At 50.5% G+C, this 25173-nt stretch overlaps 1 protein-coding gene across 1 annotated transcript in view; it reads left to right on the top strand.

Annotated features, from left to right (window-relative positions):
- MSH4 (mutS homolog 4) overlaps positions 1–25173 on the top strand; it is a 66605-nt gene that overhangs the window by 21908 nt on the left and 19524 nt on the right. The window contains 7 exon segments of the mRNA XM_056814905.1: positions 1518–1690; positions 4524–4591; positions 12887–12961; positions 13871–13935; positions 20737–20906; positions 22326–22462; positions 24249–24352. Of these exon segments, the coding sequence (XP_056670883.1) occupies positions 1518–1690; positions 4524–4591; positions 12887–12961; positions 13871–13935; positions 20737–20906; positions 22326–22462; positions 24249–24352 (792 nt within the window).

The following is a 25173-nucleotide window of genomic DNA, read 5'->3' as shown; positions in this document are numbered from 1 at the left end:
CAAACCAGAATCAGAGCATCGAAGGACGTAGCAGAGCAGTTTAGACAACGTCCAACTCCGCGTGCCCTGGGAACGTGAGGGCGCAGCGGGTAACATAACGGAAGAGCGGGCTCGTTTGGAAAAGTGAGGAGGGGCTCCGATTTTCAGGGAAAAACCATGAAGAAGAAGGACATTTGCAGGTTCCTTTCCAGTCTCATTTGCTCCCCAGTGTTTGAAGGTCGTGTTCCGGGCATTATCACCCCCATTTTACAGATAGGGATGTTGAGGAGAGAGCGTGGTCACACAGGCAGTAAGTGCCCCAGGCAGGACTTGAATCCAGCCCTTGTGCTTGCAGATGTTGGGGAGGGGACCATTCAGTGCTGTGAATTAAATGCTGGAGGAAGGGATGGGCCCAGCCTCCAGAATGAAATCGTAACGAGCCCCAGAAGAATGTTTCGGTTCCTTTGGGTTTGTCTTTCTCGTGGGCCCAGAAGTCCAGGGTCTGTTTTCGGCCACAGGCTTAGGCGCCGTCCTCTCGGTGCTTGCTCGGGCCTGACGAGGCCCCTTTGGCAGGGAGTGCAGTGGCCGGCTCTGGCGATCTCCCCTCTTCCAGGGGCTCCCTCTGTCCCCACGTTCCACAAGGATCGAGATTTTATTGGAGGGCTGCCACGCTGGGAAGGCCGTGGCCCCTGCCTGCTGCAGGGAGAAGGGCTGATGGGGCCCCCAAGGGCCCCCTTTGCTAGGAAATCCTCGCTTGTCCAGTAGGTCAGAGCCGGGGAGGGCGGCCACAAATCTATGGAGCAGATTGGGGGCAGGACTAGCCCCGGCGCAGGGCACCTTCCGGCCCTGTCCTTTAGGGCACTCTGATGCTTTGGGCGCTGCTCTTCTCCCTCACAAGCATAGGCAATGCTTGGGTGGCAGGAGCCGGAAGAGACCAAGCTCTGTCTGCTGCATAGACCCAAATGCCAACCGAAGAGTGGGCTTTCCCGAGTTGGGCTGGTCAGAAGGGACTGATGGATGTCTGGGCTGAACCCAGAAGTCAGGTCCTTGTTCTTGGCCCCTGGGAGCTCCCGGAGGCCTCCCTGGAAGCAGTGGGCAGGTGTGCCCCTGACTCCATCTCCCAGCAGTCAGCGAGACAGATCCAGCCCCAGAACTGTTCAAGAGGGACCCGGCACCGAACCATGCTGCGAGTGCCAGAACCGGACGCTGCATGTCTGCTCTTGCTCAGGATCTCCAGCGGCCCACGAGGGTTTGCAGGGTCTGGGATAGCGTCTCCATTTGGACGCTCAGGCATTTGTTTCTCCTCTGTTCCATGGCAAAGCGTTCTCATCCGGCCTCCGGAGAGCTGAATGGAGTCTGTGCCAGGACCCAGCAGGGCCTCCGCTTAGGAGCCCGGCGGCTGGAGCGCCGACACTGGGCAGACTCGTGCTAAGGCACTAACGCACGCAGGTGCACGCGCCGGCGATGCCAGGGTAGATGGGTTATTCGCCTTCCCCCTTTGCCCTACTGAGTCGGCTCCTCTTGGCTTGTCTTCAAAGGAGCCAGCACACGCTCTTCGGTGTTCTGAATCACACCAAAACCCCGGGGGGGAGCCGAAGGCTTCGCTCCAATCTTCTCGAGCCTCTCACCGACGTCGGCACCATCAACATGAGGCTGGACTGCGTGGAGGAACTCCTCCGCGACGAGGAACTCTTCTTTGGCCTTCAGTCAGGTAAGGTGGCTCAGTGGGGTTCGAAAAGGCTCCTGGGCTTAGCGAAGAGCCTTTCTTCCTCCTTGCACTCTGTTTGAACTTAGCTGAGCCAGCCTAGCTTGGTTCTGTGGAGCTCTCTAATGACGTCTAATGCAACACGATGCTTTTCACGGAGCGCTGAAGAGAATCCTGCGCCCTCTGACTCCTCATTCTTACCCCCTTCGCGTTCTCACCCCCAGGGGCTCCCCATCTGCTTTCTCCACCTCCACTCAGGGCTGCTGAAGAAGCAGGAAAATAGAGGCAATCACCACCCCGTACGGCACTTCTGTGCCTCCGTGGCCGACATCGGTTTTGTGCTTTGCCCCTCAGAACCGGCCGTCTCCCCAGCAGCGTCCCTTGGAAACCTCCCTGATCTTTCTCTCCTCCACCCTGGTCACCGTCCGCGTCAGCAGACATTTGTTCAGTGCCCCTCTGTCCGAGGACAAAGGAGGAGCCCCAGCAGTACTGGAGGGTCTCTAGGCCGGCCCTCAGACCAAGGCAGGGAAGGGCGCATTCGTGCCTGGAGGGAGCACAGAAGCCATCTCACCAACTTGGGCTTTCTAAGGCCTCTGAGTTGGGGGAGGCAGTTCAGAGATGGGGCTGCTGGTGGGGTCCCCAAGGACAGACTGCTGTCTGGTGTCATGCTCCTGTGGGTGACTCTACCTGCATCTCATCTCTGCCCACTGCTCTTTGTGTGCCTCTCTTGGCTGGAGATGTGGGGGACCCGGTGGGGAGGAGAGAAAGTGCCTTTAGCTCTTTGGGGGGAGGGCTGTGCCGCCACCCAGGGCCCCTGAGCCCACACTTGGGGCCCTCACCGATCCTCCAGGCCAGCCACAAGATGTCTTTGCATCTGTAATTGGGGGGGGGGGGGGATTCTTATCCCAAAGGAGGAAAGAGGCAATTACAAAAGAGAAAACAAGCAGAGAAATGAGTGACCAAGAAAAAGTGTTTGAGTCAGAGATTTTGAATGAGGGTTCCATATTCTGGTCATTCATCCAACTACTCTTCCTGGTAGAGGATGGGGAAAGATGCAAAGGGGAAATCTCAGAGGGGACCAAATGAACATAGCAATAAAAATGCATATTTTTTTTTTAAAAAAAGGAACATCTGACTTCTATAGCCTTTTTATTTTATTTTTTATTTAATTAATTTATTTCGTTAATTTAGAACATTATTTCTTGGTTACAAGAATCACATTATTTCCCTCCCTCCCCTCCCCCCTCCCCTTCCTGTAGCTGATGTGCAAGTTCATTGGGTATCACATGTGTCCTTGATCAGAACCCATTTCCATGTTGGTGTTTGCACCAGGATGTTCATTTAGAGTCTTCATCCCCAGTCATATCACCTCTATCGATGTATTGAAGCAGTTGTTTTCCTTCACTGTTTCTACTCCCACAGTTCTTCCTCTGGATGTGGATAATGGTTTTTCTCTAGGTTCCTCCAAGTTGTTCAGAATCACTGCATTGCTTCTATGGATCTCTAGTTCCTCCAAGTTGTTCAGAATCACTGCATTGCTTCAGAAGTCGGTTACATTCAATCATGCTACAATGTGTCAGTCTCTGTGTACAACCTTTTCCTGGTTCTGCTCCTTTCACTCTGCATCAGTTCCTGGAGGTCGTCCCAGTTCACATGGAATCCCTCCACTCCATTATTCCTTTGAGCACAATATTATTCCATCACCAACATATACCACAATGTGTTCAGCCATTCCCCAATTGATGGGCATCCCCTCATTTTCCAATTTTTGGCCACCACAAAGAGCGCAGCTATGAATATTCTGGTACAAGTCTTTTTCCCCATTATCTCTTTGGGGTACAAACCCAGCAGTGCTATGGCTGGATCAAAGGGCAGACAGTCTTTTAGTGCCCTTTGGGCATAGTTCCAAATTGCCCTCCAGAATGGCTGGATCAATTCACAACTCCACCAGCAGTGCATTAATGTCCTTTGCCACATCCCCTCCAGCATTCATTACTTTCCATAGCTGTCATGTTGGCCAATCTGATAGGTGTGAGGTGATACCTCAGAGTTGTTTTGATTTGCATCTCTCTGATTATAAGAGATTTAGAACACTTCTTCATGTGCTTATTAATAGTTTTGATTTCTTTAACTGAAAATTGCCTATTCATGACCCTTGCCCATTTATCAGTTGGAGAATGGCTTGATTTTTTGTACAACTGGTTTAGCTCTTTATAAATTTGAGTAATTAGACCTTTGTCAGAGGTTTTTGTTATGAAGATTGTTTCCCAATTGATTGCTTCCCTTCTAATTTTGGTGGCATTTGTTTTGTTTGTATAAAACCTTTTTAATTTGATGTAATCAAAATTATTTATTTTGCATTTTGTGACTCTTTCTAAGTCTTGCTTGGTTTTAAAACCTCTCCCTTCCCAAAGGTCTGACATGTATACTATTCTGTGTTCGCCTAATTTGCTTATAGTTTCCTTCTTTATGTTTAAGTCATTCACACATTCTGAGTTTATCTTGGTGTAGGGTGTGAGATGTTGACCCAAACCTAATCTCTCCCACACTGTCCTCCAATTTTCCCAGCAGTTTTAATCAAATAGTGGATTTTTGTCCCAAAAGCTGGGGTCTTTGGGTTTGTCATGGACTGTCTTGCTGAGGTCACTGACCCCGAGTCTATTCCACTGATCTTCCTTTCTGTCTCTTAGCCAGCACCAGACTGCTTTGATGACCGCTGCTTTATAGCATAGTTTGATGTAGTCATTTTAAAATAATGTCCATTTCTGGAAAATTTGGGAGCCTGGTTTGGTGGAAGATTCAGATGCTTACTTGGTCTCTTCTATTTGTTCTTTCACAGTCATCTCGAGATTTCTGGACACAGAACAGCTGCTTTCGGCTCTAGTCCAAATTCCAAAGCAAGACACGGTAGAGTATCTGCGTCGTCTTCCTTCTTAGAACTTTCCCCTGTTGGCTCAGGGCGATCCTTGGAAGGAACCAATACGTCCCACTCTCTGTGTGTCCCCGGAGAGGAAATGCTGATTTTACCTTAAAGCCGCTGGCCTTCTGGCTGAGCAGATGTTCTCGTGCACGAGGGTCACCAGTTAGGGAAGCTCCGCCGTGATCCCTCTTTCTTTCATCGTTTAGAGCGTTCTTTAGCATTTGCCATCGCCATGGGTGGTTGGGAGCAGCAGTGTGGGAGTGTGAAGTCTGAGTATGCACCTGGGCGTGCGTATACCCATGCACACACACGTACGTGTACACACCCACGCGCGCACACACACACGCACACACACACACACACACACACACCCTGTAGTTGTGAGAGCTCCTGTCTAAGTCATCGGCTCTTCTCAGGCCCCAGTGGTTCATGGTCCACTGTGAGCATGATGGCTGCCGGTCTCCAGCGGGTGGCCCAGGCAGGAAGCTCAGCTTTGGGATCTTTTGTGGGGTTTTGTGTCCTCTGAAGTACTATTTCTACCCAGATGCATACTTTATAAAGTTTATTGGAGAGGGTAGACAATCATCTCCATAGGTAACCGGACCACGTGGTCCCCAGCCTGCACGTCTCTTCCTCCTTCCCTTCACCTGCCTGCTCTGTTCCCGACGTCTTCCTTCTTCCTTCTCTTCTCGGTTCTCCCCCTCTCAAGCCCTGATGTAGAGCAGGTAGAAGGAGGCAAACCTGGCGCACTCTGTCCGGAATGTTTGGTGGGCGGGTCGAGCTACTCAGGAGGGGGAGGGGATGAGCTTCCTTGACACGCCCCAAGTGGAGTCAGAAATCACAAAGCAGGACAAAGTCCAGCCCGGATGCCTGGGAAGCCTTGTCATGGGGTACAAAAAGGAACTTCCCCAGCCTAGTTAGCACTTTCTCTGGGAGAAATCCGCGGCGGGCGTTGGTGGGCTGCAGAGGGCCAGGAGCTGGGCAGAGAGGCGGCGACGTCGGCCCTGTGTCCGGGACAGAAGAGCGTTCGTTACAGAAGCTGGGCCTGCCGGCCTGGAGCAGTCTCGGACACTGGAGGGGCCGTCCTGCAGAGGAGGGGGACCAGACACATTCTGAACCAGGAGGGCCCCATGGCAGACAAGAGCCGCCCTACTAAGCGCAGGTGGTGCCCTGCCTGTCCCAGGGCTCTGGGGGCAGTTCCTCCTACTCAGGGCCATGAGGGCCACGCGGAGCCAACAGACCGCTGAATCTCAAACAGTCCTTCGATTCTGAGCGATCGCGTGTCTGTTGGAGTCCTTTAGTGGCACATATGGATGCAGGGCATAAAGATGCCAATTTGAAAGCATTCACGAAAGAGCTGGAGAATGTGTCCGAATTCTTTGAGAAGCTGGTTGGCCTGAAGACTGAAATCCTGGGTTCAAACCTGGCCTCCGATACTTCCTAGCTGTGTGACCCTGGCGAAGTCCCTTATTCCCCGTTACCTCGCCCTGACTGCTCTTGTGCCTTAGAACCAGTACATGGGATGGACCCCAAGAAGGAACAGAAGGGTTTAAAAGGAAATAATTGGCAAGCCATAGACTTCTTCTCTGTGTTACAAGGAAAGGAAGAGGGTGGAGCCCAGCACAATCTTAGTGTCTTTCCCTCTGTGGAGGCCCGCAGGCTGACATGGCCTTGGTGCCAGGACCAGCTCCTTTGGAGTTCAGTGCCTGGCAGCGAAGAGTCCAAGCAGGGCTTCAGCTTCACCTTTGCTCCCGAGCCTTCCCTGTCATCCTCCTACAGACCCCTCTGTGCATCCTGGAAGAGCCTTCCCTGGGCTAGCGATCTGGCCTCCACAGATTGGCTCTCCTGGACCTCACCAGCCGGGGCTTCCACAAGCATCCCCAACAGAACTGCCTTCCCTCCACTCCTGCCCCGCTTCCAGACTCCCCGGCGTCCCCGCTCCCTTGCCAGGCTTTCAGGACACCAGGGTCCACAGAACCTCCTCCTTCTCCATCACACCAAATAGACCTCCGTCTCCGAGGTCTGGCTGTTCAGGCTTTGCACTGCAAGTGCCCTTTGAGGCCATAAAAATGGAACCCTCTCGTTTTACAGTTGAGGAGACCGAGGCTCCAAGGCGGTCAGGCGCTTGCCCAGGCCCTCCACGAGGGTCCGAGAGTCACAGAGCGCCCTTCCGTCAGGAAGGCCTGGAGGTCGGCCCTTCTCCCTTCTGAGGCCGGCCGATGCTTCATCTTTTCGAGTCTACCCGCAGAACTGTTGACGTGCCCTCCTAATAGAAGGAGATTTAGAAATGAGCCACGTGTGCATTTGTGAACAGCATCAAACTTACAGGAGAAAAGCAATGAGAAGTGAAATAGGAAATACAATTCTTAAGTAATTGCGTAGCGGTCCAAATATTTTACCTGCATAAATAGGAGTAATGTTTTAGTGAAGGCAACGTACGTCATGATCTTAGAACGTTTTGATGGAACACTTCCCACTACGGCCGTTGGAAAGTCTGGTTTTAAGTGCGATTTCTGCCGGTTCGTGCTTGGAGGGCTGTCCTGACTAGAGAAGATGCCTCCTAGAGAGACGCGGCTCTGATTGGCTGTGCCGACTGTGGCACCGCGCTCATTTTTCAGTCTCATCTGCCTGCCAGCTACACACTTTTGGGGGGTTGAAATTCAGTTATTAAAAGTTCATCTTCCCTGATGTCGCTGCAAATGAATGGTAAGATGTTGCCTTTGAATGTTGTTACCCAATGGATTCACTGAAATATACTGTTTGGAAGACAAACTTCTTGTAAAATTCTTTCTGCAGGTGCACAGACGAGGTTGTTTGGAGTGACACAGACTGCAGCAACAAAAACTTCACTAACTGATCATTCATACTATCACCAAAATCATTTTTGAAAATTTAATTGTATTATATTGACTGCCGAGCAATTTCAATTTCCCTCTCATTTCCCTCAGCTCACTGGATAGTAAAAAAGAATAACTCATAACAAATAAGCATAGTCAGGCAAAGCAAGCTCCTACAGCGCTGATTCCAAAAATGTATGTATTATTCATCGTTTAAAATCTGCCATTTCTCCAGAAGGAGGGGGTCGTGGGAAGCACGCTCTATTGTTTCATTCGTTAGCTCCAAAGTTTTGTTTGTAGAATATCATTTATAAGCTTCCTCAAAGCGCTCACTTTATTGCGCGTCATGTCATAGACATCTTCCCAGTTTCCTTGAAAGTTTGTATATTGTATTATGTAGATATTGCCTAATATCTCATGAACAATATACACCCTTAAGGTGAATACCGTATTTTTAAAAATCATCATTTGTTTATTTTTGACATTAAGTTTTTTTAAACTTTGAGTTCCAAATTCTCTCCTCTCTCTAGGCCCTCCTCCACCCATTGAGAAGGCAAGCAATATGACATGTTATCCATACAAAATTGTGCAAAACAGATTTCCATATTAGCCATGTTGTCAACAAAGAAGGAAAAGCAAAAACAATGAAGGAAGTTGAAAAGTTCTACTTCTCTTTGCAAGCAGACTTTATCAGTTCTTGATCTGGAGATGACAGCATTTTCTATCACAAACCCTTTGGAATTGGCTTGGGTCATTGTATTGATCAGAAAACAGAACCAGCAGAATATTATGTATGCTATCAGCAACAGCATAATGAGACTGCGCACTCCACTTTGCATCAGTTCACTGAAGTCTTCCCAGGCTTTTCTGAAGTCGTCCTCCTTGTCATTTCCCATAGCACAGTAGTGTTCTATCACTATCCTATGCTACAGCTTCTTCAGCCATTCCCCAGTTGATGGGCATCCCTTCATTTCCAATTCTTTGCCAGCACAGAAAAAGCCACATTGATAATGGTGGGTAGAATTTTGGCCAGCTTTCAGACTTGTTAAAATATTACATTTTAAACATATTGTAATATGCCTGAAGAACTCTTATAGAAGAAAGAGGAGAGGTAGCACAGACATTTTCTTGTTCACTTGTGCTCATGTTATTTGTATTACCTTCCATCAATAATGTCTTTGCAGGATTTTTTAAATTTAAATTTAAATTTTATTTTTTGCAGGATTATTTTTGAGCCACTTGTCCATTTTATGAGGCTTAATTTAGTTTAAGCTAGATAGTCTAATTTAGAAATATACCTAACTGGGCACATATAATCTGCAATATATTGCAATGTGCTTAAATGAACAAGTGTATATAAGAGTCCTATCAAACCCCCTCTATTTATGGAATCTTATTCTTCCCTTAGGATACCTTGAATACTGTATATAACACATTATCATCTGGGAAATGGACTGAGGATACTAGTATCAATCTCTATATTTGATTTAATTTATTAATTAAATTTCAATTAATTACTGACCTTAATTTTAACTTATGATTATTAAGTTGTTTGCTATATAGGTAACATATGTACAAGTTAATATATGTTAACAAGTATTAACTTAATTTCTTTCAAAAATTGTTATTTACTTATTTTTATAAGAATTTAATCTGCTTTCCACTGCCCTTTCCCTCTCCAATTGAGCATTTAAAGAAAAAAGAAAAGGAAAACTTTTATTGTAAATCTACACAAAACCAAATTCTAGTTCATGTCTGAAAATGCATGTCTCTTTCTGCATTTTGCATTTATTCCTCTCTGGTATGAGGTGTTGGCCTGTATTGTCTTTGTTGAGTTTAGAAATTAAGGTAAACTGAGAAACAAGACTCTGAATATTGATCAGTTTATTCATTGGGATAGCTATATACAATAAGTTGTGATGAGAGAGCACAAGGTAGGGTTTATCTGTCTTCATGTACAGGAAAACAAAGACCAGAGCTGGTTGGGGGAAGACAGTACAGTTGGCTCCAGGGTAAACAGCATCATGGTGGTGGGGCCAGCATGATTGGTCACATAAAGGAAACTGGCCAGGACTCATGTAGGGCTCATGGAAAGGTCACGAAGGAGAATGCCCTGGGAAAAGGAGGACAAGAGAGGACAAATGCAGAAAATTATCTCATGTAAGGAATTCTGCATGGAAGAAGTTATGCAATGGAAAGGACAGTTATGGGGGGAGTAAACAACATTTGAAACTCCTCTAAACTGGTCAAAGGAGGTAAGAGCAAAAATTCATCTTCTAATAGGGAATCAGAAAGTTAAGGGTTAAGGGAAAAGCAAGGCAGGAATCAGAGAAAGTGCTGATTGCATAACTAACAGCCAGCCAGTAGTCATGAACCAAAGAGATTCATTAAGGGAGAACAGGGAAAAAAGAAAAAGAAAATTGTAAGCCAAAAGGAGAGAGAGAAACATGGTTAGCAATTATAAGTATGACTGTGAAGGGGATGAACTCACTCATAAAATGGAAGAGAATGGCAGAATGAAAGAGAATAGAGAGAAAACAGAAACCAATAATAATTTGTTTACAAGAACACACTTGTTCCAGAAAGACACACAAAGAGCTGAAATAAAGGGCTGGAGCAGAATCTGCTTCACTTCTGCTGAAAGAAAAAGAGAAGGGGAGCAATGATAATGTTAGAAAACCAAAAGCAGAAATAGATCTAATTAAAAGAAATAGACAGAAAATCTGCATTTTACTAAAAGTTACTATAGACAATGAACTAATATCAATCCTGAACACATTTGTACCAAACAGCATGGGATCTAAATTCTTAAAGAAAAGTTAAATGAATTTAGGGAGGAAATATAGTAAAACTTCCATAGTGGCATCTTCCTTTCTTCCCTTTTAAACCCAGATAGATCTAAGTATAAAGTTAAAAAGAAAGAGTTAATAATAAAAGAGATAAAGGGTTAATGAAATGAATAGATTTTTAGAAAAGTTAGATTAGGGTAAGCCTCTGGAGAACATTACATAAGAATAAAAAGCAATATATTGAACTTAGGCTCAATTGTGCATGGCACTGTGTGAAAAGGGAGTTCTTTGTTCTCTTTGTCTATTCTGAGTTTATACTTGTGAAAGGGAATCCTTTATTCCCTTCGTCTATTTTGAGTTAACACTTTGATTAACAATAATTTAAGTACCCCTACATAGTACCTCACCATATTGTGAAGACAGGATTAAGTCTCCTTTGTCTACTTTTGAATTGAATCAAAAAAAGCTTGAACACCTTACTTAGCACTAGGTGGAGGAGCTCTCCACCCTTTCAACTCAATCAGCAAGGAAATGAGAATTCACACCTCTATCAGCCAGGAATCTATGAAACCTTTTGATAAGTATTCACCCCTCCAGAAGGTGAGAAGTGGTTCCCACAATCACTGCCCCTTGGGCAGTGCTGGGCAATTTGGAAGTTGTGATTGGCCCTTGTGAAGAGGGGAAGGGACAAGAAGCCACTATAAAAGGCCCTGAATTTCTGCAGCATGGGAAGTCTACTTCAAGAAGGAAGTCAGCTTCAAGAAGTAGGTCGGCTCAAGGAAGAAAGTTTGCCTCAGGATCACCTTCAGCTCCAATCATTGTTTTGACCTGCCTCTAAGAGGGAACTTGGGTGAGAGAAGGCCAGTTGGTTTTCCCTTCCTGTCTTCTGGAGAGAGTTTAATTCTGGTTGAAGGTCAACAAGTTCTGGCCGAGTTGAGCACTGGAGCAATATTTAGTTAGATAGGCTAATGTCTTCTCTACCCTGTTGTATTTCTCTGCTTTTACTCTTCCCACCTCTTTTGTAAATAAAAACTATCAAAGTCATTTTGACTTTGAGCAATAACACTTTGAATTGTTGGCTACCATATTATTTATAATTTTCATATATTTTAGTCAAACCATTAAAATTTAATTCTTACACCTGTCACAAAAACTGACTGTGTCTTTGGGTATAATAAAACTCAAAGAAATACATGGAAGTAGAAATGTTAAATGCTTTGGCCAATCATAATATCATAGAAATTACATTTAATAAAGAGCCTTTGAAGCACAGATTAAATTAATTGGAAATTAAGTAACAATCATTTCTAGTGAGAATAGCAAGGTTGACAAGATTCCATTCTGTTAGTGGTATGTGCCTGCTGGTAACTGGACACAGAGCTCCCATTTATGATACCAACAACTAAGTTAAATTGTATTGATGGTTACAAAATGACACCTGATTTTCATAGTCCTGTACACCTTTCCCACCGAGCTAGTCTTCTAGCTGCCCAAGGAGAGAGAGCTACATAGGACTGGGTACCATTTTGTGTTATTTGTTCCATGGGTTGCCAGGGTGATGAATTCTCCAGAGGGGAACCCTTAATTCTAAGCCCATTTTCAGACAGCTCAGCTTGTCCTCAGAAATGGCTCAGAACTTGGTATAGACTTTTAGTACCCAGAGGCACCTGCATGCAGTGTGGCACCCCCGTAGGACCAAAGTCTCAGAACAGAATTTCAGAGTTTGACATGACATCCAGAGCCATTTAATTTAAGAGTTAGAGCTGATGTCCCACTGACCCCGAAGGCCAGCACGGACTCTCAGAGTCTCTGCGGAAGGCCTGTCAGGGAAGAGGCAAAGCCCTTGTTAGAAAGATCCCCAACATCTAGCCTCAGTCAACCTTTCTTCCATCCCTGCTTGATCCCTTCATCCCTCCTCTCCAGGATGAGTCTTTAAATACTGAATGGCTCCTCCATCCTGGAGTCTTCTGCAGGCCGAACACCTGTAACTTCTCCTGGCCCGAGGGGGATGGGTGCCTGGCAAGTTGCCTTCTGGGTTTTCACCTTCTTCGCCGTGGCTCCTGCTCACTGCTGAGGACGTGGTCTGGCCCTTTCTGGCTGCTTTGCCACGGGAGTTCTGGCTTGTTTCCCAGTGAGTTAAACCTGGGAGCCTCTGGATTCTCACGGCCTACACCCTGATGCCCTTTTTTCATACTTCTCAGCCATTTGCATGCATGGTTTCCTAAAACACCGCATTCAGGTTTTTTATCGCATCATGTTTTTCTGGATTCTCCCATTTTTAGATGATTTCTGTTATTTTTCTTTATAGAAGTTAGGTGTCCTTCCCATTTGGAATCTTTTGGCTGTTCTCTTATTCCTACGCGCCAGGCTCTGTCCTCTGCCTGGGCTGGATCGTCGTGCCTTCAGCTCCCCAGGAAAGTCTGAGTGCCCGGCCTGGTGGTGCTGGCCTTGAAGGGACCTTGGAGTGTAAGGGGGGTCCACCCAGATTTAATTTTCTTGGTGTTAGATTCTCCAGGCCGCAGGAGCTCCCCCAGCCCTGCTCTGGGGACCTTCGGTAGACTGACGCGACGATCCTTGAGAAATGATAAGTGTGCGCTCCCGGTGACCAACATCGATTTCCTCCTTAAATCCACCAGTGTCTGTTTTCTTCCAATAGGTGAAAGCGTCGGAGTCAAAGATAACCAATCTAATTTACCTGAAGCATACTCTTGAGCTTGTGGAGCCTTTAAAGGTAACTGCTAGCCAGGCCCAGGGCCCTGTACGGTCCGCCCTTGGCCCCGAGTCACGTCCTGTTTACCGAGCGCCAGAGAGCCCAACAGCGGCCTTTGCCTTTCCTGGGCTCGAGGAGCATGCTGGGAACGAGAGCTGAAGAGGTCGCCTTTGTGCCCTCCCGCAAAGCGGGTCGGGGTGGGCGGAGGGGAAAGAACGCGCCCCAGAAGTGCTGCGGTCCTTGGATGTGTCTGCCTTCGCCTAAGACCCCCTCCAGTGGCGGGCTCCATTCTCTCTGGGGGGAGGATAGTCCTGAAGGCCAGACATCCCAGAGCCAACCAAAAGCAGCAGGAAACACGAACGGCTGGGCAGAATAGGAAAGGAAGGTAAAGGTGATTCGGGGGAGCAGAGGCAGGTTTTCAGCAGGCAGACATGGTGGCGCGGCTATTGGCGGCAGAGTCAGATTTCATGAGAGCTAGGTGGCACGGAGGACAGCGCCGGGGCTGGAGTCACAGAGACTCTTCTTGAGGCCAAATCTGGCTTCAGACGCTTCCTAGCCGTAGGACCCTGGGCGAGTCCCTTAACCCGGTTTGCCTCTGTTTTCTCATCCCTAAAGTGAGCCGGAGAAAGAACCGGCAAACCACTCCAGTATCTCTGCCAAGAACCCCCCCCCCCGAAATGCTGTAATCCTCATTTTAGAGACGAGGAATAGGAACACCCTGAGCCTCGGCCCCCAAAGCTATTCTTTCCTCTAACGCTGCACCCTGTTAGCCTGGCCCCTTGGCGATGACCTCTCTGAAACGCCGGGCCCCGGGCAAAAGGAGGGGAGCCAAAGCCTTGGGGAACCAACGGCAGGTGTTCGTGGGGAGCGCCGGCTCCTCGAGGAAGGCCGGGCGCGGGCGATCTGGCGTTCACCATGTTTCTTTGGCAGGCGCTGCTGGAGAAGTGTCGAACGCCCCTGTTCAAGGCCTACCGCGACTCCTTGGGAGACAGCAGGTACGGTTGCCGCCGCCCGCTCGCGATGACTGTCCTGGGGTCAGCGCTACCTTTGGCTCGTTCCTTTAGTTGAAGATCGCAGCGTACGCTGGATTTGAGAGTGTAATCGCCAGGCCCTGCTCGTTTGGGCCCGATTTGGGGGAAAACTGCGTCCGCAGACCCCCAAGACCCTCACGTTAGCCTTCAGGAATTCCGGACTTGTTCCCCAAGTCTGACCACGTTCTGCCCAGTGGCACCAACAAACCTACGCCGTTCCTCTTTTGTGTGGCCGCTGTGGATCCCTACAGCAACAGCCGTGCTTCCCCGAAGGTGCTCTCCGGGAATCGCTGTCCGTATGGCACCTCCTGGGGCCCCGACAGCTTCCCCATGACCTTCCTGGCCCACTTTACTCTGCCCTTCCATCTGCCTTCCCCACTAGCAGCCAGGTCCCCGGCCAAAGCTCTGAGCAGGCGGGGCTGAGGCAGACTTCCTGGGCCCCGAGTTCTGGACACGAGACTTCTGTTGAGATTTCCTGAACCTGTTTTGTGTCCGCATTTCCCTTTGCTGCTGTCCTGACGAGCCCGCCCTATCGGGGGTTTGTGCCCGGAATTTCAAACCCAATTCGTGACTTCGCGTGGGACCCTGTTCAGTCCTGTCCGCTTCTCGAGGGTCAGCTGAGGGTCTCCCCATGGCGTGGGGGCGCCAGCGGGTCAGGCCCGCTTTGGCAGAGTGTCATCCTGACCCTGGATCGTGTCCGATGCAGACGAGCTTGGGCCCAGAGGACCAGCGACTTGTTGATCAAAAGGATGAGGCTGCTCAGCGGCATTCTAGGCCTTCTCTGGGGATGGTAGCAGGGGGTGTCCTTCCTCCGGCCTCGCCGGCACCTTCCCTTCTCGTGGCTTGCCAGCACCTTTGTTCAGCCATCATCACTTTCCACTTGTCTTCCCTCTCCTTGCCCATCCGCCTTCACGAAGCTTCCAGACTGATATTCCTCAGCGAGGAGTAGGTTAGTTTGTGGAGAGACGGGCACGGCTTCAAGAAGGCCTGGTTTGGAGGACCAGGACTCGGACCCAGGTTGGAGCGGACGTTAGTGGTAGGCCGGTGAGATGGGTGGGAGCTGAAGAGGAGGCATGAGGGGAATCCCCACGGTATCTAGCGGGTCCCTGTCGATCCTTCTGCCTCAGGCCACCACTCTTAAGGCACCACGTCGCCCTCTGACGGAGCTCCAGTTGTTAGGAAGTACTTCCTGAGCCTGTCCGTACTCCTCTTCTCCTGGCTCTGCCCCACAGAACAAATGTGATCTCTCCTCTCGGCCTGGTAGTCTTGGGCACAGCTAATGGATCCCTCCCTGAGCCTTTCTGGGGATAAATGTCTCAGTTCTCATGACAAGATCAACCCTTTCATTGACGTTCTCCAGCTTCCAGGTGACCTTCTTCAATTGGGATGACCAGAAACGGACCCAGCATCCCAGGTGAGGTGTCATGAAGGCCGACGACCTGGAGACCACGGCCTCCTCCTTCTAGAAGGGCTTCTCTTCCCGGGGCCCGAGACTGCCCTGAATTTTTGGCTGCTGCATCACGCTGCTGATTCCTATTAAACTGGCAGCCCCTCGAAGCCCCAGATCTTATTGGCTGTAGTTCAGTATTGCAGCCCATCCTGCACGGGGTGTTTTTGTGCCGGAGGGCAAGACTTCCAATTGATCTTTATTCAATTTCATCCTCGGTTCAGCTCAGTGCTCTTACCTGTCAAGATAGCTTTGGATCCGGACTCTGTGAACCACTCTGTTTGCTCGCTCTCTGAAAATCTGGGGAGCTTGAGAAGGATCCTATGTGGAACTGAGCTTCCACGCTCCTTAGGAACTCTTCTACGTGTCTGTGCTGCCTTCTGCAGCACTTGCTTCTCCTCGGTGCATTTTACAGTGTTGCCGTAGCTGCCGCCTTCCTTTGTTTTGGCCATCGCTGCTGGTAACCCCTTTTCCCACGGACTACTGAGATGATGAAAATGGAGGGGAAAGGTAGGAAAAGAAGGGAACGGAAGGGAGCCGGCCCCCCTCCCCTTGCTCTGGTAGGGGAATTGACCAGGCTTTTCTTTTTAGCTACAATTATGGTTTATTTAGGCCAGAAAAGAAAGGTTTGGGAAAGGCTAAAGGAAATTCGATCTCCCGCAGCTATGCAGGGACCAAAGGCTCTCTCCTGGGAAAAGTCTCTTCTCCAGCAAAGGCGCCTGCAGAAAAAGACACAAAACCCCGAGCTTCCCTCTTCTTTTATATCTTCTCAGACACCGCCACAAAGGAAGTGGGAGGTGTCTGAGGAAGTTGGGGTAGAGGGTCTTGGGAGATGTAGTCTCCCAGGATTCAGAGCCATTTTAAAATGCACTCCACCTTTCCTAAATTTCTTTGACGTAAATAAGCCTCGTCAAGCAACATGAATACACCCATTGGCCACCCGTGACCATCCAGTGCCCATGGATAGCCATACACAGACAGAGTCTTCTTTGGGCCTTGTGACCATCACTTCCACATCCAGAGGAGGGCAGTAACGTGCTTCATCAAAGATCAACACTGGCCATTACATCAGTCACAATCGAGCCTTTCAGAGCTGTTTTTCTTTACAATGTTGTCCTTGCACAAATTATTTTTCCTGGTTCTGCTCACTTCATGTCATTTCAAACTACCCAGAATTCTTTGAGATCATTTCTTGTGGTACAGTCCCATTTTATAACATGAATATACCATAGTTTGTTCATCCAGTTATCTGAGTCCATCTGTGTCACCCTTCCCTAGATTCTAGTTCTTTTCTTTTTTAACTGCTTTAAACTCCCATTAAGATCAGAAATTTTCTTTTGTTTGTGACTGTACCCTTCTCAGTATTTCCATTCTCTTAATACCACTACCCATTTCCAATCTCTGCTTTTCTGTTGAATTTGATGCATTTCTACACTAAACTTGTGTGTGTGTGTGTATGTGTGTGTGTGTGTGTGTGTGCGCGCGCGCGTGCATATAAGTTTAACTCCCTTTTGTATGTTTCAGGCAAGAGTGAGATTCACTCATTCTCACCTCTTTCTCCATGTTTGTATATTTTTTTCATGTATCTCTGTTAAGAGAAATAGCAAGTTCTTCTCCCTTCTTCCTTTTGTAGCAGTATATTTCTCCCTTTGCTCTCTCTTCTCTTTTTCTTTCTCAAAACTCTCAGAAACAAAACCAGGCCACTCCCAGGAACTGTTTTTCCAATTTAATTCACACACTGCCCTTTGAATATATTATAGTTCTATAGGGATACTTGTTTCTTAACTTTTAAAAATGTTAACCCTCTATTATCATACAGCTCTTCCAACCATTCAAATATATTTACCTTTCTCTGTTTCACTGGACTCTTCCTCTTCTGCTCTGGTCAGGTCTGGAGTTTTGTAAGTCTCCTATGAAGGGTCCATTTCTGCTCTATAGGATTCAATGTAATTTTGCAAGATAAGTTATTCTTAGGTATGTCTGTATGGTTTGCCTTTTGGAATATTGTATTCCAAGCTTTCCTTTCATTTTTAGTAGACGCTATGAAGTCTTGTGGGATCTTGATTGTAGTTTCTCACTTTATTTTTTGATTGTCATTTGGTCTCATGTAAGAAGGGAAGGGAATAAGTGTTTATATAGGTCTTACTAGGCCAGAGATTGTTCTAAGTGCTTTTTACATATGAGATTGTTTTGAGGATCTGCATCAGGTGATTTGAATTAATCAAGAACAAATAGATACCTTCTTAGCATCTCCTTTATCCTGAATGTTACCTTCCTTTTAGCCATTTTTAGTCCGTCATCTCCAGGGCAAAGATCCTTCTTCACTGAGAAGACAGATGTGAAATAAGACCTGAACAGCTCTTCCTTCTCTCTATTCCCAGTGATTCTCTTCTCTAGCACCCCTAGCAGCCCTCCATTCTGTTCTTTGACCTGGCCTTTCCCCTGCCAGAGCTAATTTTGAAGCTAATATCTTCTCTGTTTTTGGCAGAATTCCGACCAGTTTTTGGTTAATTCAGGTCCCCAGTATTTCTGTATCAGGCTCCTGGGCTACTCTGTCATCTGGTTCCTCAAGCCATCATCCAAATGGCTCCAGTTTGTCTCTTCTGTTTCCTGGACGTGGGTTCATTTTTTTAAATAGACATTTGAGACCAGTGTTGTGTTACTGGCTGGCTCCTTTGTTGTGTTATTGTCTTCTGTGAACTTCTCGTTGGTCCTTTTTGTAGCTCCCCTCTGAGCATATTTGTGGGCAAATGCAGTTAATAGATGGACGTGTTTTCCCCTGCCTTGAGGGCAGGGACTGTTTCACTTTTTACTTGTTATCCCTTGCAGATATTTGACAGATGCTTATTGGTTGATTGGAAATTGCCAAGAGACAAATTTAGATTTCTTGTCATGAAAAGCTTCTTACCAATTGGGGCTATCCATAAGTGAAATGGACTTTGGGCATCTTTCACTAGAGGTGTGCCGTCGGAGGCTGGATGACCACTTTTCTTGTGTGGACTAAAGGGATTTCCTTTTGTAGAGAAGACTAATTGGCTGCCGAAACCCTTTCCAATTCTTCTCGTTGTGATTCCCTTCACATTAAATCAGCATTTAGTTTGACACGTGGTGACTTCAAAGAAAACATAAGATAGGGGAAGGTGGTGAAAATGCTTTGTGCCACGTGGTTTAGAAAGAAGAAATAAGATGGTTCAAAGGCTAATAGACTTCAGCGAATCCTATGGCTCATGAATACCTTCTTTAAAAACTGAGAGGGGAGGCATTGTTCATGAGCACCAAAAAACATCACAGAAAAGGAAATGATTGAGCCATGTAGGAAATGACCAGTCACCGCGGGAAAGTAGTTTTTGAGTAACTTCAACATCCTGTAGAGAGATCCCCTACATCTAACTTAACTCTCAACATTAAACCAAACCAGAAGCATAAAAATGGCAGTTAGGTGGCATAGGGGATAGAGCGCTGGACCTGGAGTAAGGAAGCCCTGGGTTCAAATCTGGCTTCAGACACGTACTAGCTGGGTCACCCTGGGCAAGGCACTTCACCCTGTCTTTCTCCGTTTTATGATCTGTAAAATGAACTGGAGAAGGAAATGGCAAACCATATCTTTGCCAAGAAAACTCTCATTGAGGTCACAAAGAGTCAACCATGATTGAAGAACAACAGAAGAATAAAAATAGGAAGCTATAGCCTGCAGTCAGTCAACATGCATTTATTAAGCACCTACTTTGTGTTGGGCATCAGGAAGCATTGAGATTTAAAAAAAAAAGGGAACAAACCCAGCCCCTACCGTGAAGGCACTTACAATCAAATTGGGGAGAGAATGCTAAGAATGATGTGCAGATTAGCTCTAGATCAGATTAATTTGTGAGAACCAGAAGAGAGAAGGCACTTGCATGAAGGGGGCTCGGAAAAGGTTTCCTTCAGAAAGCAGAACTTTGGCCATGACTTGAAGGAAGCCAAGAGAAAGAGACGAGGAAGGAGAGCATTCCAGGCTTGGGCGACAGCGGATGAAAATGCTCCGTGTCAGGGGATGTGGCACCTTGTGAGAATAATGGCGAGGAGGCCAGTGTCCTAAATAGACTGTCCCTGCCGTTTCCTCCTGGCTTTGCTGATGGGTTAGGGCTTTCCAAATAAACGGCCGCATCATTAGCAAGCTAGAAAACGGGGATGAGGCGCGAGAGAGTGCCAGGGTGAAGGGCTGCCTTTGTGACATATGGAACAGCAGTGACAGTCACTGGCATCAATATGGCACTTCAACGTGCTCAACGTTGCCTACAAATATTAGCTCGCTCACTCCTCGTCCCTTGGGATCGTCGGAAGCGAGTGCTAGTTGGTCTCCATCTTGTGGCTCAGAAAACTGAGGCAGGCAGAAGTTAAGGATCTTGCCCCGTCGGACTCGGAAGCCCGATTGGAGTCCAGGGCTTCCTTTTGGCGGCACCATAAATGCATAAAAGAATTGATGCCGACGCCGCTGTTAGCGTTTCCTGTGGAAGTGAATCAGTGCAGATCGGACCCACGTGGATCAGCGTGTAGGTGGAAGATGCCGCCAAGGGCGGCGCTCGGTCAGAGCCCGTACTTGTGAGAAGCGTCCTGGTGGGAAACTCACACCACATGGCCTCATCAAAGGAAAGAAAGCCGGCTGCCTGGAAAGCTTGTGCATCAACCGCTGACTTCCCAGCCCTGCCTAGAGTCAAGAAGAGGAAAAGGACGGGGAGAGCGGACGGACCCCAGCTCGTGGGTGGGGAGGCGCTTTGAGAGCATGGGGGGACGGCCTGACGGGCCCCGGGTGAGAGGACAATGCAAACAGCTCGGATCGAATAGGAGAAGGGCTGACCGTGCGCCTACTGTTCTGTTCTCTGGGGCACCAGAATTTGAGCGTGCTCAGGAACGCCAGGTCTTGGCTTTCTGGGACAACCTATCTAGAACAGAACTTCCCCTGCAGGCCACTTTGGGACGGCTTCCCCACTTCCCATGCTTCTGTGAGGGCGCCAGACCGAGCACGTCTGATGCCCCCCCCCCGTGTGTGAAGCCGTTTAGCTCCTCCAGCCTTGGGCTACCCCCTCGCTGCCGCGGCCTTTCCACTGCTTTCCCACCACAGGTCGTTGGCTCGGTGCCACATCACGGGTGGCCGATTCCAAAGCTCGCGTCGGCAGGTTCACCACTATGACTTGTCTTGCTCAAGTTTGGGCTCAATGTGCATTTCAGAGTGACGTCGTCCCCTTGTGATCTCTGTGAAGCTCTGCTTATTGCTTCTCACTTAATGAGAAGACTTTAGAAAGGCTTCTTCTTACTTAACCCGCCTCCCACTACTCTTTAAGGTTTGGAACCATCCTTGAAAGAATTGGAACAGTGATCAACGACGATGCCAGATACCTGAAAGGATGTCTGAACATGAGGACCCAGAAATGCTACGCGGTGAAGTCCAACATCAATGAATTTCTGGATATAGCCAGAAGAACGTACACGGAGATCGTCGACGACATAGCAGGTATTTGGTCATTGGGAAGACCTCCTCTTTGTTTTGTAGACTGCCTTGCTCGTGGGAATGGCCGAGACTAACTTCTTTATCGGCCCAATGGAGCGCGATGCCGATGTTAGAAATGTCGGGGATTGCGAAGGTTTACTGCCATCGTGTACCACGCGTTCCAGACGCGTCTACCACAAGCACTCTTGATTTTCCAGTGAATTTGGGGAGCATGAAAGCTCTGTTCCAACCCCAAGGGAGGAGGTACCAAGAAGCAGCATGACTGCTCGGAGGACCAAAAGTCGGGCCGCTTATTACCCTTCTTTGTCATTACTAGCATGTGGGTGGGTGGCTCCCTGACCAAGGGCCCACGTGTTCCCGTTGCTGCTGGTAGATCGGATTGCCCCTACAGGACAGATTCACTGGGGCCCGGACCGCCGAGCAGAGGCGGCCTGGCCCACCGACTCTTCTGGTCCAGGCCGAGGCGAAGCTGGCCGGGCCGATCGTTCGGTGGCCTACCTCAGAGTGCGCTGACCAGGCGTGTTGGGTTCTTGAGGATTCCGGCGGTCAGACGTGGAGTCAGCTCTCCTAGTGAGCCAGGGCCCTGGGCCCGCCATGCTGCACCTCCTCTTCAGCCCAGGGCAGATCGCATGACCGAATGGGCTTATTTTTGCCGAGACACCACCGAAGGGTGTCCGCTTGTTAAATGGCAGAAATGAATGACGTTGCAATGCATTTTAATGCAAACCCCATACTACTTGTGGAGCGGGTCTGACTAAGTCATTGGGCTTTCATGAGTAACGGATTAGAGCAGAGCAACAGTATTAGTCCTTAAGGGTTTCTGCAAGCCAAAGTCCTCTAGAAAGGCGTCGGACTGACTTGAAACGGGAGCGCTGGAAGCTGTGGCGCCCAAGAAGAAGCCTCGGGGAGTGAGTAGGAAGCCGAGGGGGAGACCGGAGGGAGGCCCCGCTTCTCGCCTCACGAACTTCCTGGGTTTGAGCTCCCGATGCGCGGGCCTTCTCGCGGGCCTGCTCTCTCTGTCCCCGATGTGGTGAGCCACCGTTCCTGTGCCAGAGTCACGGATGAAGGTGGCCAACGGGACGAGGCCAGGGAGAGACTCCTGTTCAAAACAAAGACGCTTAAAATTGGTGGGGGAAATGCATGACTACAGGTGTCGCCGTCAGTGCTTCACGTCGTGCTTTCCAAGCCAAAAACACTCGCTAAGGGGCAGAGACCACGCGAGACCCGCGTCTGGTCACCTTCTGAGCCGAGAGAGGCTGATCTTCCTCTCTCGGTCCGTCGCACTCTGACTAAGCCAAGGGGCGACGCTTACGCTGTTAGTGTGGGGTAGATGGCAGCGATTTGGGGTGGCCCTAAAAGGGGAGCGGGGCCCCTTCCTCATTAGATTCCTAGTGACTCTCTTCTCTCTTTGGGGGTTCCTAGGAATGATCGCGCAGCTCGCAGAAAAGTACAGTTTGCCTTTGAAGACAAGTTTTAGCTCCGCTCGAGGATTCTTCATCCAGATGAACACGGATTGTTCGCTATTGCCCAGGGCTCCGCTTCCATCCGAATTCATTAAGGTTCGTTCTGAAATGGCCCTCGGAAGGATTCTTTCCCCCATGGAATGTGTGTGTGTGATCGAGGAACACGGGAATTGGCAGGTGATAACCGTCAGTTTGGCTCGTTGCTGCGCGGCGGCCGCTGTGGAGAGCCGTCCCGGCCGGGGGGACTGTTGCTGACCGCTCCCCACGGCCACCATTTTGCCCCGGGAAGTCCCCTCCATAGTACGGGCCTTTTTTCCATTTCCAGTTCCCTTCCGGGTACTGGGGACCTGACCACGTGCTCCGCGCAGGCCTGTTGTGCCGGAAGGGAGCCTGGAGCCCGGCTGGTTCAGCCCTTGTCTCACAGAAGGGAGGCCCCCCAACCGCTCAGGCTCCTCCAGCTCGGGAGGACCAGCTGCTTGGCTGGTCGCTTTGTGGCGCGCCCAGACAGGACCGCAATGGAGAAGAGGACAGCAGCGCAGCCTCCGCTCAGGCCCGCCGCGGCCCACCGGAGCTCCGACACGGCCGGGGGCCCGAACCGTCGCTCTCAGCACTTGGCTGAGCGGCTTCTGTTTGACGGCCAGTCGGCCGACGCGCGCTTGGAGAGGCCCCTTCGGGGCTGGGCCCAGAGATGCCAAGTGGGGACCGCGGCTGCCTCTCGGAGGGGAGGCTTCTAGCCGATGTGGACCCCGAGATCAGCCATGGGGCTGGCCAAGAGACCGCCCTGGCCACACGGGGCTCTCCTGCGTCCTCAGAGCCGCCGGCTTTGTGGGATGAGGGAGGAGTGGTCATGGGGGCAGTCTGTGGCCAGCACGGGCTGGAAGGGGGAGACCAGGCGGAGGCATGGATGAGAAGCAGCCAGGCGAGGGGGGCTCGTCTCCTGCAGAGCTGGCTCTTCCGCCCCCGAACTCCCCACTGCAGCCCGCTCTCTGCGGGGCCCCCGAAGTGGATTGTCTTCAGTGTGGGCCTCCCCTCGTCCCCCAGGGCCCTCGATGGCCTGCAGAATCCAGAATCCCTTAGGCGCCCCCGTCTGCCCCAGTGTGCGTTCTCGGCGGCGGTGCGCTCTGTGGGCCCGTGTCCTGCACCCCGGAGCCCGTGTGTGCCGGGCCTGTGCCCCCTGCCTCCCCGGGGGGCCCTTCGGCGTCTCTGCTTTCTTTCAAGGCACCCCGTGCGAATGCTGCCCTGACCGTCTCCGCCTGTCCCGGGGTTGCTTGGCAGAAGCTCTGGCCGAGGTCCTGGAGGGCCCGGCCTGTCGTTCTGAGTCCCCGTTTGGCAGCGGGTGAGGCGAGGCCCCCAGAGAAGGGGAAGCCGGGCCACTTGGCAGAACTTGGGGTTTGGACGCGGCCGTTTGTGTGATGCGAGGAGGGGAGCTCACCCTGCAGCCAAGTGTGGGGAAGAGCCTCCCTCTGAAGGGAGGCCCGGCCTCCTCCCCAGCAGGGCCCCTCAGGTCCGGGCAGCCGAGACCGGAGACCCCCGGGCCTCCGACGCCGCGCCGAGTCCTGCGTGTGCCGAGCTGGGGACGCGGCCTTGGCAGGGACCTGAGGGGGTTCCGACGTCCAGAACCGGGGCCGCTTTATGGCCTGGCCGGTCAGCCACCCTCGGGCTGTCCTGCGGCCAGTCACCGCTCCGCTCTCGGGCTGTCCTGCGGCCAGTCACCGCTCCGCTCTCGGGCTGTCCTGCGGCCAGTCACCGCTCCGCTCTCGGGCTGTCCGCAGTCAGGCCCACTTCTGGCAGTCTTATGCAGACGGTCCTGGGCTCCGGGTCCGCTTCGCGATGGCGCCTCCAGCAGGGGCCGCTGTAACCCGGAACTCTGGTTTCTCCGCAGATCACCAAGACGAAAAGCACGTACAGCTTCACGTCGGCGGACCTGATCAAAATGAACGAGCGCTGCCAGGAGTCGCTGAGGGAGATCTATCACATGACCTACATGTAAGAGAGTGGGGAGCACCCTGCTGTGCTCCTCAGCCTGCCTTTCCCTGCCTGGCTGCAAACGCTGCCGCCTGATGGGTTGTGGCCGAGGGGCCGCCGAAACCTCCGCCTGGATCCCAGGCCGCAGACTTCGCCCGTCGGGTGTTTTCTCTGTCGATCCCCAAACATTTGTGCGAGCGCCTGCTCCGTGCAGGGCACCGGCCTGGCGCCGGGGGATGGAAGGGGCCCCCTGCCGTTTGCCTTCCAAGGGAGGGGGCCGCACGTACCCCCATCTCCCCGCAAGGTCCTTTGGAGAGACTCCCCCACGGTCAAAGCCGAGCCGATGGTTCCGGCCCCGAGAGATCCCCGAGGGCCGAAGCCCTGACCGAAGAGGCCGGCGCAGTCAGGGTCAGTGCGTGGAGAAGGCTTCCTGGAAGAGGTGACATTTCCAGGGCAGCTAGGGGGCGCCGCGGGGCAGAGAATCGTCCAGTGTGTTGGGAGCACCGCACCCCAAGGGACGGGGAGCTGGCAGAAGCCTGGAAAGAGGAGGGGATGCCCGCCTGGGGGCTGGCGCAGGACTCGCACAGACTTCGTGAGCCAAGGAGCAGCAGGAGCACACCGGGGCCCATCACGGACAAGAAGGGGGGCCGGAAGAGGGCAGAGCCATAAGGAGACTCTCCTGATTGTCCATCTCCACACCACGGTCACTAGCGGACGGGGTGGCAGCCCGGGCCGGCCCCGAAGCCCCCATCCTCAGTCTGGCCGGCGCCCTCCTTGGGAGGACTCGGATCCTTTGGGGAGTGTCGGCCCCACAGGGAGAGCTCTTGAGAGGGGATTGTGAA

The sequence above is a fragment of the Monodelphis domestica genome, chromosome 2 (assembly GCF_027887165.1).
Source record: "Monodelphis domestica isolate mMonDom1 chromosome 2, mMonDom1.pri, whole genome shotgun sequence".
In the NCBI taxonomy this organism is placed as follows: domain Eukaryota; kingdom Metazoa; phylum Chordata; class Mammalia; order Didelphimorphia; family Didelphidae; genus Monodelphis; species Monodelphis domestica.
This window is presented reverse-complemented; position numbering and strand designations above follow the sequence as displayed.